The 21733-nt window shown below is 45.7% G+C and overlaps 1 protein-coding gene across 2 annotated transcripts in view; it reads left to right on the top strand.

The window, feature by feature from the left end:
* Positions 1-20130, top strand: part of LOC136612606 (major prion protein-like) — a 30448-nt gene extending 10318 nt beyond the window's left edge. For both annotated transcript variants that reach the window (XM_066593069.1, XM_066593070.1), the window contains exon 2: positions 17719-20130. In XM_066593069.1, coding sequence (XP_066449166.1) covers positions 17729-18472 — 744 coding nt within the window. In that variant the 5' untranslated portion in view covers positions 17719-17728 and the 3' untranslated portion in view covers positions 18473-20130. The remainder of the gene's footprint in view (positions 1-17718) is intronic.
* The last annotated feature ends 1603 nt before the right edge of the window (positions 20131-21733 follow it).

Here is a 21733-nt window from a genome sequence, read left to right as displayed (position 1 = left end):
TGAGCAATAAAGAGACAGACAGAAAGAGATCGATAGAGAAACATACAGAGGGAGAGCAATACATAAACAGTGAAAGAGCAATAGAGAGACAGACAGGAAGAGAGAATGATAGAGAGACACAGATAGTGATTGAGAGACAGTCAGAAACAGACAAGAGCGATAGACAGACAGAGAGCAATAGAGAGACAAATACAGAGAGATAGCAATGGAGAGACAGAGAGTGATAGACAGAGAGAGAGCAATAGACACAGAGAGAGTGATAGACAGACAGAGAGCAATAGACAGACAGAGAGAGAGCGATAGACAAAGAGAGCGCATTAGAGAGATAGGGAGAAAGAGCAATAGAGACAGAAAAAGAATGACAGAGAGAGAAAGACAGAAAGACGGAGAGAGACAGACAGAAAACGAAAGAGACAGAGAGACAGAGCAATACCAAGACAGAAAGAGAGACACAGAGAGAGAGACAGACAATAACAGAGAGAGAGAGAGAGAGACAGACAACAAAAGAGACAGAGAGAGGCAGACAATGAGAGAGACAGACAAACAGAAAGAGACAGAGTGAGAGACAGACACAGAGAAAGAGAAAGACAGACAAACAGAGAGAAAGACAAACAGAGAGAGACCTGTAGACTTTTTTATATTAGATATCTGCTCCAAATACAAAGTGACCCTCTAAATAATCACCTAACCAAGCAGATTTAGAAGTTCACAACAACCACTTTTGAAACATTTTATGTTCATGTAGCGAACATCGGGTCAATCTAGTTATTGTATTAGTAGTACCTGATTCGGCACTTGGCAACATCTCCCAATATGCCAAGAAACATGGCATCCAATCTGTAAAAGAGTTTGAAGTTATATGTTTGTAGGGAAATATGAAGAACTGGCATCTCAATATCAATTTGCAATTCTAATGCAGTGATCTTGTTTTAGGTCCAATTTCAAAAGAAAATACCATGTGAACTGATTCTCCAATTGTGTTTTATGGACTGACTAAACCATAATTTAATAAAATTACAATCTGGTGAAACAATTTAACATAATGCATAAAAGTAGATTTTTAAATGGGTCACATTAGACCAAACTAGTGCCGTTCTGTAAAGATTACCGATGGATGAGATTGTTTTTCTCTGGGGTGGTTGCATTGGATGCAATTAGTTGTATTGGATTCGGGCTGGGGCTGTGATGACGTTCAGTGAAGACGAGGCAGCAGATGGCTCGGTCTTTGGTTGCTATAGAGATACTTCACCGGGACTATGAGACTGCCTCTTACAGCTCGGAATACTTCCAGTGAGAGAGAAGAAGCATTGTTTGTGTCATTAACCTTTCCCATTGTTGCAGTTAATGATGACTAGAGTAACAAATAAAGAATGGACAATAATTTGACATACATTAGTGATGGTTTAACTCCTGAGTGACCAAGCCTGTTTGCACCTTTTTTAGTTTTTTCCATTGTCGCAGGAACCCTGAGAGGTTCGAAAGCTCGCAATAACATGATGTATTTTTGTTAGCCATTAAAAGGTATCATATCTACAAGATTACTTGGTTTCTCTTGCTGGGATCACATTTTAGTAGCTATAACTTTTAAATTTTTCCGTGGACATGCCCATAAGAGGGTTTGGTTTTTTGCGGGACAAGTTGTATTTTTAACTGGCATCATTTTTGGGTACATATAATGTATTGTACAACTTTTATTTTTTGGTGGGATTAGGGAAAAATACATTTTGCCTTTTGTTTTTTTTGGATTTCATTTTTATGACGCTCAGGGCGTGGTCAGACGAGCGTTGTTTTGGGGTGCGCAAAAGGAGCTCTTCTAAAAAAAGCCAATGAGTTCCTATAGAAGCGCTCAGATGGGAGAATTTAGTAGCACAAAACGGTGTACACCTCACAAGGATAGAACATTGGCTATCTTTGGTGCGGGATGTGCAGAAGTTAATGGAAACCCCTGTGCTGGCAATAGATTCCCCTCTTTTTACAGCAGGGCATTTAAAAGGTGCTGCCTAGAAAGCACATTTTAAATGTCCCACTGTAAACTCCTATTAGTCCCTGCGGTGATAAGGGGACGCCCCGAGGGTTCCGGTAATCCTCGCAGGGACAAACAGGAATTTATAACAGGAAATTTAAAATGTGCATCTGGGCAGCACCTTTTAAATGCCCTGCTGTGAGTTGCGGGGTATTACTCCTTCCCCCCTGCTGGGCAATTCCCCAGCAGCGGGGGCAGTAGGGGACTCCCTCCCCCTTTCTCCCCAAAGGATTTCCCTATAGCCCCAAGGGATTCCCCTGAGAGCGTGGGAGGAGGGGTGGGGTTAGAGGGCTCTGACCCTCTAGCCCTGCTCCCTCTAACCCCAGCTCCCTCTATGGTTTGCTATTTTGTTTCATGACATGTACTGTGGGGGTTAAAAAATGTACAAACTTTTTTCTATGGGTCATTATGAATGCAGCGATACCATATGTGATTTTTTTTTTTTACATAGTGAGGCCGAGATCAGACCAGTGCGTTTTTTTCCGTGACTATTTGCGTAAAAAAAATGTGCCGCTCGCATTAGTCGAAAAAAGTGTGAACTGGCAGAGTTTCATATGCAGAGAGCATGAAACTTTGCTGGTTCACTGGAGCAGCTGCTCCACGAAGGTCGCTTCATCACTGAATACTGTGGCAGCATTGTCACAGTGTTCAGAATTAAAGGGGACTCCCCGCGGGGTTAAAGGAATCCACTGCCACAGCTGTCACAGATGTGGCAGAGGACCGCAATGCTATCCCATTGCTTTTAATATTTGAATGGCTGTGATTGGTCCCAGCGCTCAGCCAATCAGAGACAGCGCTTTCAGGAGGCAGGGATTTTTAAATCCCCAGCCATAAGAAAATGATAAAGAACAATGTCGGGGAGCCGGAGACAACATGCGCCGGAGCTGGGCAGCGCTGCTAGGTGATTTTTTTTTTCTCTCCAGCAATGGGTTATTTTCCGCGTGGGGATTGCCTTCATCCCATTGCTTTCAATGGGGCGGCAGCAGCGCAGACCCCATTGAAAGCAATGGGAGAAGAACCTTGCTGTGACAGCTGTAGCATTAGGAATACCCCCTGCTTACAGGAAGACATTTAAAAAGTGCTGCCCAGAAGCACCTTTAAATGTCCTGCTGTAAGCAGCGGGTATCTATTCCCAGCGCAGGAGTTGCCATTAACTCCTGCCCCCATAGAAGTCAATGGAAACTTCTTCAGGCGCGCACCTAAGATAGCTGATGTCCTATCTTTTTCAGGTGCGCGCTATTTTGCACTGCTAATTTCGCGCATAGAAACGCTTCTATAGGACCCCATTGGTTCTTTTAGAAGCATGTATTATACGCACGCAAAACACACGTTCCTGTGAATGAGGCCTAAAGGGGAAAATGTGGGGGTTTAGCATTTTTATTCTTATTTTATTACTTTTTTTCACTACTTTTTATAGCATAGTACTGCATTAGAAAGCCTTCAGTATAGTAGTGCATTAAAAAGCCTATGAGCCTCATAGGCCACCGTAGATGACAGACTAGGAAGCTTCATTCAAACCTTCGGGTGCCATAGCAATCCATTGGGACCCCGTGATCATATTGTCCGATGGGTGACAGAGAGAACCCCCTCCCTCAGCCTTTTACATGCCGCAGTTGTACTGACCATAACGTGTAAAGGATTAAATACCAGAGATCGAAGGTTTCTTCAGTCCCCAATTGTTAGAGCAAGTGCCAGGCTGTCATCCGACAAACACCTGCTCCCCCTGGCACGGGAGACCTGCACCAGGTTTCCTCTGCAGCTGCTTTCAAACGTTGGCACTGCATAATAAAGCCTGTTAACGGCCACCGTTGAAAAACATATGGGCAGTCGTTAAGGGGTTAAGAGGAGTCTAGAATGGGAAGGCGATCACTTGCTTTCATGTGCATGCCCTTGCATTTTAATCTACATTTTTGAGCTACCGGGACCGTTCACATTGGCACGGAAGACACCTCCACCAGTCATATATATATCTTTCTGTCATCTGCTTAAATGTTGTAGTTGCTATTGATTATGGCATGTAAGGGGTTAAACTGCCAGAATCTGAGGTTTCTCCACAGTTAGAGCAGGACCCTGGCTGTCACTAGTCAGCTAAGCCATCGCCTTAAAAAGATGTATGTGCAGGTTAAAAGCCAGTTAGTGACCTCTGTAAAAAGGCGTATTGGCCGTCACTAAAGGGTTAATATTAGAGATGAGTGAACCTACTCGGCCACGCCCCTTTTTCGCCCGAGCGCCGCAATTTTCGAGTACTTCCGTACTCGGGCGAAAAGATTCGGGGGGGCGCCGTGGGTGAGTGGGGGGTTGCAGCGGGGAGTGGGGGGGAGAGGGAGAGAGAGAGGGCTCCCCCCTGTTTCCCGCTGCTACCCCCCGCTCCGCCACGCCTCCCCCCGCCCCATGGCGCCCCCCGAATCTTTTCACTCGAGTACGGAAGTACTCGAAAATCGCGTTGCTCGATCGAGTAATTACTAGAAACGAGTAGGTTCGCTCATCTCTAGTTAATATGTTTTCCCCAGCGCCTGCCTCTTCATTACAGATGAGCGAACCTACTCGTTTTGAGTAATTACTCGATCGAGCACCGCGATTTTCGAGTACTTCTGTACTTGGGTGAAAAGATTCGGGGGCGCCGGAGGGTGGGGGAGGCGTGGCGGAGCGGGGGGTAGCAGCGGGGAACAGGGGGGAGCCCTCTCTCCCTCTGCCCCCCACTCCCCGCTGCAACCCCGCACTCACCCACGGCGCCCCCCGAATCTTTGCATCAGAGTACGGAAGTACTCGAAAATCGCGGCGCTCGGGCGAAAAAGGGGCGTGGCCGAGTAGGCTCACTCATCTCTACTCTTCATGTATTCATGTATTAGGCACATCTGTGCTCCTATCTAGAAATATACATCAGATCTGGCATAAATTATACAACTGTCGGTCCTAGAAGGCCATGCCCCCTTCTGACAAGCCCTACCCATTTTTAACAAAAGTGGCGAGGCTGGCCCAAAAGGCTGAAATGTTGCAAATTTTTGCGTAAATCCCCACATGCCAGAAATTGTCATAAAAGGTTTTATAAATAGCCAGCAACTCTCACAGGGTATAGTAAATGTGCCACACAGCGGCCAACCAACCGCCAACATCGCAGCGCCAATAGCTGCAAACAGAGGCTTAACTTGAAGCTCCTGGGCCCCAATGCAAAACCTGTAACAGGGCCCCCCAACTATAATGCTTTACTTATAGTACTGGGTTCCCTATATGGAGAAGAGAGGCCTTATGGGCCCCCTAAGGCTCCTGGGCTCGGGTACAACCGCATCCCCTGCATCCAGGGGCGTAACTATAGAGGATGCAGGAGATGAGGTTGCACCCGGGCCCAGGAGCCTTAGGGGGCCCATAAGGCCTCTCTTCTCCATATAGGGAACCCAGTACTATGAGTAAAGCATTATAGTTCGGGGCCCTGTTACAAGTTTTGCATCGGGGCCCGGGAGCTTCAAGTTACGCCTCTGCCTGCATCCTCTATAGTTACGCCCCTGGCTGCAAATACAGTGTGGGGGAGCGCAATAGAAAATGACGTATACAAAACATTAACATATAGCAGAAATAAATGTCTCTTAAAACAAGATATTGTAAAAAGAATTTTACATAGGACCAGGAATATGAAGTCCACTGCCCCCCCCCTCCTTACAAGGGGCCGTCTGGAAGGGGTGATCGAGTGCAACAAGTACGAGTGCTTTCCCCCTAGGAGGGATGACGGGATATTCCCTGACTCTTAGCTAGACAAATAAAGACAATGTGTCCCAGAACTGATTAGCCAGAAACCCCCACGAGTTCCTCTGTCTTCTGCGGTGACGTTTTATGGCAGTCTGGGCAAAGTGTAAGATGTTTCTACTTAGAAATGAGAAAAACAGAGAAGTGCTGTGACCGAGGAACTGGGCAGGGAGTGGGACGTGTCATGGGATGTGTGACTTTACAGCTAAAGTTAGCCAGGACACATTCTAATAATACGTCTGGCTGCCTCGTGCTCCTGAGTAGTGTTTACTTTTTTCCAACTGATGGGATTTTATATGATTTAGGCCTTCTGCACACAGGTGGAAATTCTGCAGCGGGATTTCCCGCAGAATTTCCGCCCGTGCCCGCCTGCATAGGATTGCATTACAAAACGCAATCCTATGCACACAGCCATGATTTGTCCACGTGAAAGCACACAGAAAACAAATGGCGGCATGCTCTATTTCTGTGCGGGTCTCACAGAGTGACGGGCCGGCTCCACTCTGCGCATGCGCCGGCGCATAGCAGGAGATGAAAAACGCCGGTAGCAGGTGAGCCGCAAGCTTCTGTAGGGGCCCGGGTCCGCATCCCACTGCGTGAATTCTCGCAGCGTGATCCAACCCGGTCGTCTGCAGGTGGCCATAAAAAGACAGGAAAATAAGATCCTTAGGCCACCGTCTCGCGGGCGTATGTGAATTTACATGCACATGAGCGCAGTGCTTTTGCGGAACGAACTATGCTTTCTTTGCTTGCACATCGGCATATGATGTGCAAAGCAAAAAAAGTGATATGGTTAATTAGTCTAATGAGTTGCAGATGTGTACTACTTCCTACGCAGTTACGCAGTGTTTTGCATGCATTTGATCATCCCCGTTGACTGCTATCGGGACTTTTGGTGCGTCAACGTGCAGATAAATAGAGCATGCTGCATTTTGGGGCTTTTTGCGCAACTGAAATGCGCAGGAAAATACTTGCATATGAATTAACCCATTTAAATACTTTAAAAGAGTATTTTAAGGGGTGTCGCTATAGAAGGTGAAGAGATAGCAGCTGCAGCGGGCATCTCTGCCACAAAAGAAGATACCCTTATTATAAAACACATATGGGCGGTGAGGGGCCCACAAATTGATTCTGCATTGGGGTCCAGGACCCTAATGCTGCACCTCTGGGTATTCCCATGTAATAATGTTGTAACATGGCATTAGGATGAGCTGTAACTTTATGACTAGTAGGGTTTGACTTCAGGGACCCCTGACGATAAGGAAAACAATGCATCCTTGGTCCCTTCAGCTTTTGTTCTGCTCAGTGCCAGGACTCTCTGTGCCATGAGCTGCTCTATTCTGAGGATCGGTAGGGGTCCTGGCAGTCGGACCCCCATCAATCAGTAAATATCTTAGTGATATGCGATCACTTACTATAAGGGGCAAATCCCTTTAATACCCCAGCATGTGTGGGAGGAGGAAGTATTTTTTGTATCCTCATCGGACTGTTTGTTCTAGGCTAAGAAAGTTTATTATTGCAGTTTGTTCCTCGCATCCCACGGCCCTGCATTCAATGTGTTGGTGAGGATGGGATCTGGCTTCCTGCCTTTTATTCATAGCCCTGCTTCTTCTGCATCACAAGATGCTGGCTGGAATGAAATGATGCCTCAGCTCCAAAATGTTCTCTGCAAACCAACAGTTCTCTATGTTCTTGGGATCATTTCATTTGACGCTTCTCTTTGTCAAATAGTTTTTTGCAGATGTTACAATTTGGACCATACTTCTCTCGCAGCCTCGGAGGATAGAAGGGATATATTTGTTTATATTCCATCCAAGATTTACATAGCAAATGCAACAATGTCTATTTCCTTCTGCTACAGTATTTCCTTCTGCTACAGTACTTGGCAGCACAGCCACAAAGCTATCAGACTAAAGCCAGGCTCACACGAACGATCTGGATTACGCTGCGGGAACCCACATGTGGATTCTGGCTGTGAACCCGACCGGTGACCCCATCTACCGGCTTCTTCTGTATTGCGGATGACCGCAGATGCTCACCGTTGGTCAAGCGCAGTACAGTTTTTTTTTGTTTTTTGAAATGCTTGTTTTTCCCACGTCATCACCTAGCGATGAATGGGCTGCGGGTCATACGACTTACATTGACTTCAGTGGAAGCCATCTATGCGGATTCCGCACAGAAATAGAACATGCTGCGATTTAAAATCCACTTGCAGAAATCGCAATCGCTATTCGCTCATCTGAACGGACAAGCATATGTTCTATTTTTTTAATGTGTGCTGAATAACGAGGATCGTCCTCGCGGGTGACGATCGCAGATTCTTTAATTGAAATCCAGCCATGTGCGATCGGCCTAAGGCTGGTTTCGCATCTTCCTTCGGAATCTTCGGCCAGAGGTTCCATCACAGATCCGGCTGAAAATACCGGAAGAAAGAGTGCTGCATGCAGCACTTTCTTCCATCTAAAAGCCAGGTAGCTGGGCGGAGATCGGGTGGACCCTATTATAGTCATTAGGGTCCGTCTGGCGTTGTTCAGTACCATCCATAGACGGAGCCGTTCGGCCACGAGGATTCACCTTTTCTTCTTCCCGAACAGTGCAGGAAAGTGTAATTTCTGATACAGATGTGAAACCACCCTAACCCCGCTCAGAGAAAACCTGCGCAGACTCACTGAGCTCCCCCATTAGTGATCCAGCAGAATATTTGCCCAATCATAAAGGGAGCTCTGCAGCTGTTCTATATCGCCTACATAGTCCCTCCATCTCCTTCTGCTCGGAGCTCTAAGTTAAGTTCAAGGAAAGAAGAGAAACCTGAATTTGATGAATGTTCAGTTTCCTGAGCTGGGAGAGTTGAGTAACCACTAGACACCAGGATCATCAGGGACCATCAGGGATGTTGACATTGAACAGTTTACAGCCTTAGGCAAAAAAGTGTTTTTATATAGCAGAAGCAGGACTAATTTTTTTGGCTGAAGCTTGCTTTATTGAAATAACCCTGGAGGTTTACAACAAGTTAAACAATACAGGAATTTCCCTATTTTCCAAGGCTGGGAACCTCAACCATACAGTCTGGTCATGCTCGGGTTTGCATCCAGTCATAGACAGCCAATGGAACTATGGGTCCTAGCAGCTGCCACCCACTACCACATACTGTAGCAGCTTATTTCACTCGAGCATTGCTCCTCTAATGAAACTTCACCACCCCAGCTCCATGGGTCACTGCAGCAGGTAACTACTCCCCTTTTTTTAGATCTCTAGAATTTGGGGATTGATTTCCCGGGTACAGGTTACGCTCCACAATGAGGTAAGGTTAGTTGTAAGTTCTTTCCAGCACAGTCCCTTGATGTCATCGACTTTAGTACAGAGCCCAGGAATGGCCAGACTTCACGTAACTAGCGTACAGTACACACATGCAGTTGGTATACTAGATAATGTTCAACAACAGAGGCATTTTCAATTCTTTCCTATGAATGCACTAATCCATAACCACTCATAGAACGCAGAAAGGCTCTGAGCCCAAAAGTTTCCTGCTCAGATGACTGAGTTTCAATGCATTTATGGAGGATGAGCATGGATAATGATGGGCAAGTACAGATGTAGCAAACAGCATTAACTAGACATTTAACGTGTTATGAAAACTTGCCTACAATGTACTACAATGCTGTAAATCAAGATATCACGATGCACTTGTCATGTTAATGAGTGCTACATCTGTACATAGAGAGCAGTAACTTTCAATGATGGTTTTCTAGGTTCTCCAATAATAGGACTACACCCGGAGCCTCTGGGGTTGTTCTGGAGGACGTTCCTGGGCCTGGCATATCCTACAGTGGGCCAGATGTTGCAATCACTAGTGAGCACCGCATGTTTAATAGCTGGCTTCCATCTGTCAAGGAACTATGAGGGTGGGGTAACTGGGAGTCCCTGAACTTCCCGCAGCCTCTGTCCCTACCTACTTGCCCCCCCCCCCCTTCCCCCCAGGCTAGGCTCTAGGGCGACAACTGGGCAACAGTTACTAGACTCCCTAGGGATGCGGGGCAGAGTCAGATGCACAGACAATACAAGAAACAAACAAACACATAGGCAGGTCAGGCAATCCGGGTCGGCAACAGAGAAGAACGAGGTACAAGGGGTCAGGCAAAGGCAAAGTCAGCAGCAGGAGCCAAAACAGTCATCGGCGCCTGCTAAGGCAGGCGCACCTAGAAGTCATGACAATGGGAGCACGGTGTAGGACGGCACCTGCCGCATCCCCAGAAACCCGACTAACTAGGTGCACACCCCTGCACACAGGAGTGCATGCCTGGAGCCGACGTACTGAATCATGGCAGCCAGGAGAGATCACAAGGACTGGGGCTCCCCTGCGCTGCACCCCCACAGCCCGGGTACTAGGCCTGGTAGTGTAGGCACCGAGACCCCAAGAGCCGCCGGACCTGACACCATCCCTTTGAAACCAATGGAAGCGCTGCCTCCTATAATGCTTCTGGCTCCTCATTGCAGTCAAGACCGGACATCCTGAGGGACCCTGAGCATCGGGCCCCAGTTGACCAACTACTAATAACCTATTCTTAGAAAAGGTCATCAGTAAAGTCTCAGAATACTAGAGATGAGCAAGCGCCAAAATGCTTGGATGCTCGTTGCTCGAGTCGAACTTTCCGCGATGCTCGAGAGTTCATTTCGAGTAACGAACCCCATTGAAGTCAATGGGCGACTCGAGCATTTTTGTATATGACCCGTGCTCCGCTAAGGTTTTCATTTGTGAAAATCTGGAAAACCAACGAAAGTGATGGAAATGACAAAGAAACGGATAGGGCAGGCGAGGGGCAAGATGTAGGGCTGCATCTCAGGTTCCCAGGTCTCACTATTAAGGCACAATAGCGGCAAGAGTGCCCCCCCCCTAACAATTTTTACTTCGGACAAACCCTCATTAGCAAGGCACACCTTAGCTAAGCACCACACTACCTCCAACCAAGCACAATCACTGCCTGCGGAACACACCGCTGCCTCTTCTCCTGGGTTACATGCTGCCCAACCCCCCCGCACGACCCTGCATCCGCAGCGCACACAAAAGTGTCCCTGCGCAGCCTTCAGCTGCCCTCATGCCACACGCTGGCTTCATAGCCACACCACCCTTATGTCTTTTTATAAGTGCGTCTGCCATGAGGAGGAACCGGAGGCACACACTGCAGAGGGTTGGCAGGGCCAGGCAGCGACCATATTTGAAAGTGTGGGCGATAGCCCACAATGCTGTTGAGAATTGATAATAGATTGACGTTCTATCTTCATTCCAATCCTGTGCCACCTCCGTCAGGAGCTGCAAACGTGGGCATAAAGGGGACTCAGCTGCCAGTCCAGCACTTCTACACATATCCACAATGCAGTAATACTCGGTGTAGGAAGTATGTGAGCGGGCCCTGGGTCAGCCTCTGTCCCAGCAAACACCTTGTGTGGCCCAAGGTGCTGCGAGTGACATAGCAATGGGGAATCCATGCGTCCACACACTACTCATTCTGTTTGGGTGTTGGATACCTCATCGACAACGCAAGGGGTAAACCATCTGCACTCTGCACCCTACCCAAGTCTGTCAGTGTTTTGGGGACAGACAGGTAAAACACCGCTATGGGAAGTCTGTGTGCACCCACAGCATGGGTGGCTCCCAGGAACCCACAGACGGTACATAAAGAAATCCCATTGCATTGCCCTGGATAGCTGTGGTAACATGAGAGAAAATACATGTTGGCTGCGGCCCACACTCCATGCCCTAGTCAGTATGGGTTTTTGTAAAAGTGCCAGGCAGGTACAACTCCGCTATGGGAAGTCTGTGTGCTCCCACAGCATGGGTGGCTCCCAGGAACCCACAGACGGTACATAAAGAAATCCCATTGCAGTGCCCCAGATAGCTGAGGTAACGTAAGAGAAAATACATGTTGGCTTCGGCCCACACTCCATGCCCTAGTCAGTCTGGGTTTTATTCATAGTGCCAGGCAGGTACAACTCCGCTATGGGAAGTCTGTGTGCTCCCACAGCATGGGTGGCTCCCAGGAACCCACAGACGGTACATAAAGAAATCCCATTGTAGTGCCCCGGATAGCTGAGGTAACGTGAGAGAAAATACATGTTGGCTTCGGCCCACACTCCATGCCCTAGTCAGTCTGGGTTTTTTTTAAAGTGCCAGGCAGGTACAACTCCGTTATGAGAAGTCTGTGTGCACCCACAGCATGGGTGGCTCCCAGGAACCCACAGAGGGTACATAAAGAAATTCCATTGCAGTGCCCTGGATAGCTGTGGTAACGTGAGAGAAAATACATGGTGGCCTCGGCCTACACTCCATGCCCCAGTCAGTAACATTTTAGTAGCAGAAGTATGCGCAGACCCCAGTAACATTTATGTAGCAGCAGTATTGGCAGACCCCTGTAACATTTCTGTAGCAGCAGTATAGGCAGACCTATGTAACATTTCTGTAGTAGAAGTATAGGCAGACCCCTGTAACATTTCAGTAGCAGCAGTATAGGTAGAGCCCAGTATTAGTAACATTTCAGTAGTAACAGTATAGACAGACCCCAGTAACATTTCTGTAGTAACAGTATAGGCAGACCCCAGTACATTTGTGTAGCAGCAGTATAGGCAGACCCCTGTAACATTTGTGTAGCAGCAGTATAGGCTGACCCCTGTAACATTTCCGTAGCAGCAGTATAGGCAGAGCCCAGTATTAGTAACATTTCAGTAGTAACAGTATAGGCAGACCCCAGTAACATTTCTGTAGTAACAGTATAGGCAGACCCCAGTAACATTTATGTAGCAGCAGTATAGGCAGACCCCTGTAACATTTCTGTAGCAGCAGTATAGGCAGACCTATGTAACATTTCTGTAGCAGAAGTATAGGCAGACCCCTGTAACATTTCAGTAGCAGCAGTATAGGCAGAGCCCAGTATTAGTAACATTTCAGTAGTAACAGTATAGACAGACCCCAGTAACATTTCTGTAGTAACAGTATAGGCAGACCCCGTAACATTTATGTAGCAGCAGTATAGGCAGACCCCTGTAACATTTCTGCAGCTGAAGTATAGGCAGACCCCTGTAACATTAATGCAGTTACACTCCTCTCCTTTGGCCCAAACAAGTTTCTCAGATAACTGTGGTAACACGAGAGAAAATACATGATGTGCATTGCTGATCCCCTGACCCCAAGCAGGAGGAGGAGGTGGCCTTACAAGGCCAAGAACCCATGACCAGGGCACGCTGTAGTCTGTGTGGGAAGGATGTGAGCGGGCCCTTGGCTAGGCTCGGTCCCAGCAAAACCTTGTGAGACCCAAGGTGCCGCGACTGACATAGCAATGGGAAGTCCATGTGCCCACACAGTATTCATTCCATCTAGGTGTCGGATAGCTCTATCAACACCGCAAGGGGAAAGCCATCTGCACTATGCACCCTACCCAAGTCAGTCAGTGACTTTGTGCCGGACAGGTAAATCACCGCTATGGGAAGTCTTTGTGCACCCACAGCATAGGCGAGCCAAAGGAACCCAAAGACAGTAATAAACATGAAGTAATGATAGTGCCCAAACATGGCTGACTTTCACTGTGCCGAGGACATAGGCCTCTGCACACACCCTCAGCAATTGTGGGCATAGAGCGGACTCCGATGCTAGTACAGCTGTGAAGATCTCATCAATGCAGTAATGCTCCTCTTCTTTGGCCCAAACCAGTGTCTCAGATAACTGAGGTAACATGGGAGAAAATACATGATGCCCAGTGCGGATCCCCTGACCCCAAGCAGGAGGAGGAGGTGGCATTACAAGCCCAACACACCATGATCAGGACCTGCTATAGTCTGTGTGGGAAGCACGTTAGCGGGCCCAGGGTCAGGCTCGGTTCCAAGCCTCTACCTTTGTGACCCAAGGTGCCCTGAGTTACATAGCAACGGGAAATCCATGTGTCGCAACATAGATAGCTCAACACTGGAAGGGTCAGTCTTTGAGTTCCTTGGCCTAGCCTATGCTGTAAGTGCACAAAGATGGTATTACACAGGAAGAAATTGGAGTCCCCAACCATGGGAGAGTTTCGACCTGCCAAGCAACTTGGCCTCGGCAAGCAATTCTGGCCTAGTCAGTCACTGTATTATTTGTGCCACATAGGTAAAACACCGCTATGGGAAGACTTAGTGCACCCATAGTATAGACAGACCCCTGTAACATTCCTGTAGCACAGGTATAAACAGACCCCAGGAACATTTCTGTAGCAGCAGTATAGGCAGACCCCTGTAACATTTTTGTAGCTGCAGTATAGGCAGACCCCAGTACCATTTCTGTAGCAGAAGTATTGGCAGACCCCAGTAACATTTCTATAGCAGCAGTATATGCAGACCCCTGTAAAATTTCTGTAGCAGCAGTATAGGCAGCCCCCTGTAACATTTCTGTAGCAGCAGTATCAACAGACCCCTGTAACATTTATGTAGCAGGAGCATATGCAGACCCCAGTACCATTTTTGTTGCAACAGTATAGGCAGACCCCAGTACCATTTTTGTAGCTGCAGTATAGGCTGTGAGGAAAGAGTAGCAGTAGCCAGAGGATTCAGAGTTTCAGCAGTGGACTGCGTAGAAGACTGGGTGCCCGATACATTGCTGGATGCATTTTCTGCCATCCACGACAGGACCTGCTCACACTGCTCGGTTTGCAATAAAGGTCTACCACGTGGACCCATAAATTGTGATATGAAGCTGGGTACCCCAGAAACTTGCCTCTCTCCTAATCCCGCAGCAGCCGGCTGGGATTCACATGGACCCGGAACTCGGCCTGTGCCCACACCCTCACTTGGAACTCCGTGTCCTCGCCCGCGTCCGCGTCCACGTCCTCGACCCCTACCCGTACCCCTTAGCATGGTGGATTACGAATAGAGCAGACACAGACCGCTGTAAATAATTACGGAATTATATGTGTACACTTTCACGCAGAGAGCGGAATTGTAACGCTAACTCCAGGCAGAAAAAAATGGAAGGAAGGCCGCAAACAGGCCTAGCAGTGCTATAGTGATGCACCAAAACTTCCACCAGGCACCCAGTAAAATGCAGACGGTCAGAGGTAGCCCAACGAAGGAACTTTTTGGGTTTTTTTTTAAAAAAAGAAGACAGGCTATATACTGTGTATATCACTTTCCCTCTATAAGTACCTGTGTTGGCCGTACGCTGAACGTCAAATTCACTGCAGACACAGGCCGGTGTAAATAATCTTGGAATTATGTGCGTACACTTTCTCGCTGTGAGCGGTATAGTAAGGCAAACTCCAGGCAGAAAAAAATAGTTAGGAAGGCCGCAAACAGGCCTAACTGTGCAATAGTGATGGACTAAAACTCCCACCAGACACCCAGTAAAATTTAAACAGTCAAAGGTAGCCCAACCAAGGAGCTTTTTGTTTTTTGTTTTTTTAAAAAAAAGCAATACAGGCTGTATAGTGTGTATATCACATTCCCTATATAATTCACTGCGGACACAGACTGGTGTAAATAATTATGGAATTGTTTGCGTACGCTTTGTCACTGAGAGTGGTATTGTAAACCAAACTACAGGGAGAAAAAAAATTATACTGAGGGCTGCAAACAGGCCTAGCTGTGCAATTGTGATGCACTACAACTCCGAGCAGAGCCCTGTAAAATGTAGACGGTCGGCGGTAGCCCTAAGAAGGAGCTTTTTTGTTTTTTTTGTAAAATAATACAGGCTATATAGTGTGTATATCACTTTCCCTCTATCAGTCGCTGTGGCCGTACGCTGTGCATCAAATTCACTGCAGACACAGCCCCGGTGTAAATAATTATGGAATTGTTTGCGTACACTTTGTCGCTGAGAGCGGTATTCTAAACCAAACTGCAGGGAGAAAAAAAATATACGGAAGGCTGCAAACAGGCCTAGCTGTGCAAAATTGATGCACTACAACTCCCAGCAGAAGCCTGTAAAATTTAGACGGTCAGCGGTAGCCCTAAGAAGGAGCTTTTTTTTTTTTTGTAAAAGAATACAGGCTAAATAGCCTGTGTATGACTTTCCCTCTATCAGTGGCTGTGGCCGTACGCTGTGCGTGAAGTTGACGGCAGGCACAGAGCGGTGTAAATAATTATGGAATTATTGGCGTACAGTTGGAGGCTGACAGCGGTATTGTAACGCTAACTCCAGGCAGAAACAAAGAATACAGAAGGCTGCAAACAGACCTAGTGGCGCAATAGTGATTCACTACAACTCCCACCAGACACACAGTAAATTTCAGACGGTCAGGGGTAGTCCAACCAAGGAGCTTTTATTGTAATTTTTTTGAAAAAGAATACAGGCTATATAGCGTGAATATGACTTTCCCTCTATCAGTGGCTGTCGCCGCACGCTCTGCGTCAAGTTGACGGCAGACACAGAGCAGTGTAAATAATTATGGAATTATTTGCGTACAGTTGAAGGCTGACAGCGGTATTTTAACGCTAACTCCAGGCAGAAACAAAGAAAACAGAAGGCTGCAAACAGGCCTAGCCATGCAATAGTGATTCACTACAACTCCCACCAGATACACAGAAAATTTCAGACAGTCAGGGGTAGCCCAACCAAGGAGCTTTTTTGGAATTTTTTTGAAAAACTACCACTACCACTGTTCCTGCCTCACCAGTACTGCCCCTATACTCTGTATAATTGACTGCAGACTGAGAACGCTATAGCTGTAATAGCCTGCACAGCCCGAGATGAAAACAAAACTTTTTGGTGCAAAACTGCTCCCAGCAGCCACAACAGTAATTCACACGGTCAGATGTAGCCCTAAGAAGGACCGTTGGGGTTTTTGTTGACAGGATTCTACACTAGCACTGTCCCTGCCTCACCAGTACTGCCCCTATACTCTGTATAATTGACTGCAGACTGAGAACGCTATATCTGTAATAGCCTGCAGAGCCTGAGATGAAAAAAAAAATTTGGGGTGCAAAACTGCTCCCAGCAGCCACAACAGTAATGCACACGGTCAGATGTGACCCTAAAAAGGACCGTTGGGGTTCTTGAAGATGCTAACACTACGCCTGAATGAACAACAGCACCTTCCTTAATCTCTGCCAGCGTGTGTCTGAGGCGAGCAGTGGGCGGGACTGCTTTATATACTCGGCGGTCACTTGATCTCGCCAGCCACTCACTGCAGGGGCGTGGGATAGGGCTGGAACGTCACAGGAGGAAGTTGTAATGCCTTCCCTGCATGTCTATTGGCCAGAAAATGGCGCTAAACATGCAGGGAAGGAAATGGAATTGACTCGAGTACCGCGTGGTGCTCATCTCGAGTAACGAGCATCTCAAACACCCTAATACTCGAACGAGCATCAAGCTCGGACGAGTATGCTCGCTCATCTCTACAGAATACCCTTTTAAAGTGTCTATTGACCTTCAGTTGCTGTCAGCCAAATGCTCTTTTGGCTGACAGCTATTCCTCCCAAGTCCCCTATACATTGAGTATGCATGTATTTTCAGCGGGAAAAGGAGACAAATGAATTGAGACTGGGTATATTTTCAGTCGGGAAAGGAAAGTAAGTCGCAACCAGACTCATCTGGCAGAGACTTATTTTGTGAGACCAAAAGGATTGGGCATGTAAAATTCAACATGCCCAATCCTTCACTCCCTCAATATCATCTGCCAGAGGAGAGTTTGAAGGCTATCATGCAAATCAGATAGTCGGACTATCTCTTAGAGTATGAGTATTGTGGCTTCAAAAGGTGGATATTAACAAATATCCCCCTTACAGTCTTACTTGCCACTGGCTTCTCTACCTTCCAATTTGTAAAACTGCTTTGAGATTTACTACATATTACTTTATTATGTCAGTCAGGTTGCAGCAGTTATATCACAATGTAATAACTTGTGTGCTATAGCTAAGACTGAGTTTCATATTTAACATTATATGAAATAAGAATTACATTGAAATAAGAAAATATTTCCTAACATTTATTCCTCTTATTGCAGGTTGACCAAGATGGCAAAAGCTTTCTGGATTCAAGTAGCGTTAATCTCCTTCTTTCTCGCATTGTCGGTAGCCTCTAAGAAAGGAGGGAAAAGTAAAGGTGGTGGCTGGAATTCTGGAGGTAACCGAAATCCAAGTTATCCAGGCAATACTGGAGGCGGTTGGAACCCCAGCCACACAGGCAACACCGGAGGCAATTGGCAACCCCATTACCCAGCCAACCCTGGAAGCAACTGGAATCATGGCGGCGGCTGGGGAAATAATTATAATCCAGGAGGAAGCAACTACAATAAGCAGTTCAAGCCTCCTAAAAGCAAGACCAACATGAAATATGTGGCTGGTGCCGCCATTGCGGGAGGAGTTGGAGGTTTCATGTTAGGCAATGCAGTTAGTAACATGAGGTACAACTTTGGCAATGATATGGACTCTCGTTATTACAACAGCTACCAAAACCAAATGCCCAGTCGGGTTTATCGACCGATGTACCAAGATAATTCGCATGTGTCGGAAGACAGATTTGTCACTGATTGCTACAACATGTCCATGACCGAATATGTGATTAAACCAAATGAGGGGAAGAATGTCTCTGATATAGACCAAACAGAAGTCAGAGTTAAGAGCACCGTCATCCGGCAGTTGTGTGTCAGCGAATACAAAAGGGGACCTGAATACTACTATGGCTCTGGGTTAAATCTGCTCTTTAGTCCAAGTCTCATCCTCTCCATCATGCTTTTTGTATACTTTGTGGTTGAATGATGTGGAAATGAATGCTAAGTAGTGGAACAGCATTCTGTATATATATAGATGAAATCAATACAGATGTCCTGCTTCACTGTCTGTACCAATATATTTTCTTCTGATTCCCTGTACCATTGGAATGTTATGGGACCCCCTTCCAATATATGCTGTGTCCTATATTAGTGTACACGTCACACATCACAGCTGTATATTTTTACAAAAGAAGCGGTCTGTCAGCCTTGCTTGGATACCACCATGTTAGTAATACTGTACGAACTTATTTTACTACTTGTCAAAAACAAACTGCCTTCACTAATTTTTTGTTTAGTTTTTTTTTTAGTTTTTGTTTTAACCACCTCAGTCCCTTTTTTATTGCATGATCATTTCATTAATGTCTAAACATCTATTGATCAGTTCATTAGTAGACATCGATGCCACTATTATACATTGAGTTTCTTTAACATTACTATATACGTTCCTTCATTGGTTGTCATGAGTTGCAATCATTGAGAAAAACAATAAAGGACTGTTATCAAATCTCCGCAACATGATGGACTGCAATGGTACCTGGGAAAGACCATTTAACTGATGGACACAGAAGTGAAGCCAGGAAAAAAAAGTATGACCGATTGACCACCTATAAATTCATCATAAACATTTGTGCTGATTAGGGAATATTTGGCAAAAAACAAAAGTTTTATATTTACAAGAGACCAGGAGCTTGTCAAGAAATCCACCCAAGATTGATGAGGCTGTATAAGGCCACACTTAGACATACTTATTGTCAAGTATGTTGACTACAATGCTCTAATGCTCCACTTATCTCTTGGTTGTCAACAGTTGATCTTCCTAATTGACTTTGTATAGGTAAATGGTAAAAAAAAACCGGGGGGTACCAAGTGTATCGGAAGCTTAAGAAACCGACTGCAGGATGCCAACAGATTATTTGTATTTGTACATATGTCTTATCTTAACATCTTTGACTTTATTTAAGGTGAATACACAGCCAAACAAATATTCGTCTCATATATTTGGTTTGATTCAATGCACCTTTTAGAAATGGAACGACTACCGCTTTTTTAGAGTCATCCAGTCACACCAGCCGATAGCTGACGTTCATATGCCTCTAGGAGTTTCAGTCATTAGTTTTTTCTCTAGAGGAGCTTTTCTATAAGTATTGCAGCACTCCTCCAGTACTCAGTGGTTATCCAATATTTTCTGTGGCTATATGTAATCATCCAGAGTAGAGGGGTCTGTATTACTTGGCTCTCGCTAATAGCTCAAGGCCCCAATTAGGGAATACCCTTCTATTAGCTCAACGTAGGCTAATAGTACACATTAATAGGGTAAGAGTAAAGCAGGAAATTACTTTAGGTTATGGTGTTTTAAATCTCTCATAAAAAATATATTTTTGATCACCATTAATAATAAATATAAAGGACATACTGGTTCATATCCTAATTCTCCGTTTCTATGAGATTGATATTTACAAGTGGTTTCTTTAGGTTACTCCATTCTGCCCCTGGCTGCAAATTCCTGCCTAATTGTTTTTAATAAAAAGAAAAAAGTTTGATACCACTTTAGCGAGTAGAACAAACTGTGTCTGTTCTCAGTAAGAGAAGCAAAGAAATTTTGTGGATAGGATACCTTTTAATGGCTAACAAAAATACACAATGTTACAGTAAGCTTTCAAAACCACTTAGATTTCTTCATCAGGCTTCAGAAGCCTGATGAAAAAAAACCTAAGTGGTCTTGAAAGCTTGCTGCAACATCATTTCTTTTTCTTAGCCATTGAAAGGTAGCATATCTACAATATTTCTTTGTTTCTCTTACTGAAAACAATCTCATATTATTTTTTAATGTACCAATATGAAAAAACAGATTTGACATCAAAGTGAAAGTCTGGAGGTATGTCATTAAATTAGCAGAAAATTTAATTAAAAAAGTACCAGCTTTATTAATGCATTCCAATAAAAGGCTTAAAGCTTTGTAAATAAAAGGAAACAAAAAAAGCAACACTAATGTTTACTGTTAATTCTGAGCCATGCAGTTCGTCTACAAAAAAAGTTGCTTACAGGGTACTTTACTGCTACAGTATATACAAGTAACGCTTGCCATTGCTACTTTTAATACATTTGTCCCAAAGTCGGTATAGATATGAATTACACAAGTAGTGCAGGTAGCATGCTGCTTATCTATGCAGTATCTATATAGGCTTATAACATGTTGCATAATTCATATACAGTATGTATCCAGAATATGAGCTCAACACTGCCAACATCACACCGGCATAAGATCTGTTGTTCTAACAGTAGTGATGAGCAGACTTTGAAAAGTTTGGTTTGGCCTGAATTAATTCTAACCAAACCAAAAGTTCACCAAAACTTCTATAACTGATGTACAACACTATCTAAGAGCCATAACAGTCTGTATATAGTGTTTAGAGATGAGCGAGCGTACACGGTAAGAACAGATACTCGAGCGAGTACCTGCCTGCTCGCCCGCAAAGATTCAGGTTCCGGCGGGGTTAGCACTGTGTTGCGGGAGGGAGCAGGAGGGAGCAGGGGGGAGGGAGAGAGAGATCCTCCTCCCACTCCCCCCTCCCCGCCGCTCCCTGCCCCCCGCCGGCACCCGAATCTTTGCGGGCGAGCAGGCAGCTACTTAGTAAGGACAATACTCGCTCGAGTATTTGTCCTTACCGAGTACGCTCGCTCATCTCTAATAGTGTTATAGAGAGGTTTTAGGGCTCATAGACAGTGTTATACTCCAGTGTTCCGGACTAGTGTTCAACGAACTGAACCAGTAGAACCCTGTTTTGGGTAGAACTTCTCGATTTAGGTTTGTGCTGAACTAACCTTTTGGCAAATTCCACCCAAAACAGGGTTCTACTGATTCGGTTCGCTCAACACTATCCAACAGCAAAGCAAATGTATTTTTGAAGAATATTTTAGCATTGGGATGACAGAAACATCCCTGTTCATCTAACTATCAGAGGTGATCCCATCACCTGCAGGGTATGGACAGCATCTTGTAGGTGAACCTTTCTGATTGCCTGATCAGCCATCTTGTACCTGTCATATCTCAGCACTCATGCAGCATGATTGCAGTGCAGTTAACACGCTTGCCTGCAGATTGTACAGTGTCAGAGTGGATATTGATACAGGCGTTTGCCTCTGTGTTGTTATTTTATGTTGAAAGCAATGTATTGAACTGTGTTCTTGTATCCTCAGTGAACATCTCTCATGATATATATATATACTGCATTTTGTTTCGCACGTT

The sequence above is a fragment of the Eleutherodactylus coqui genome, chromosome 2, assembly GCF_035609145.1.
Source record: "Eleutherodactylus coqui strain aEleCoq1 chromosome 2, aEleCoq1.hap1, whole genome shotgun sequence".
Taxonomy (NCBI): domain Eukaryota; kingdom Metazoa; phylum Chordata; class Amphibia; order Anura; family Eleutherodactylidae; genus Eleutherodactylus; species Eleutherodactylus coqui.
Note: the sequence above shows the minus strand (reverse complement) of the source record. Positions and strands in the feature narration are given on the sequence as shown.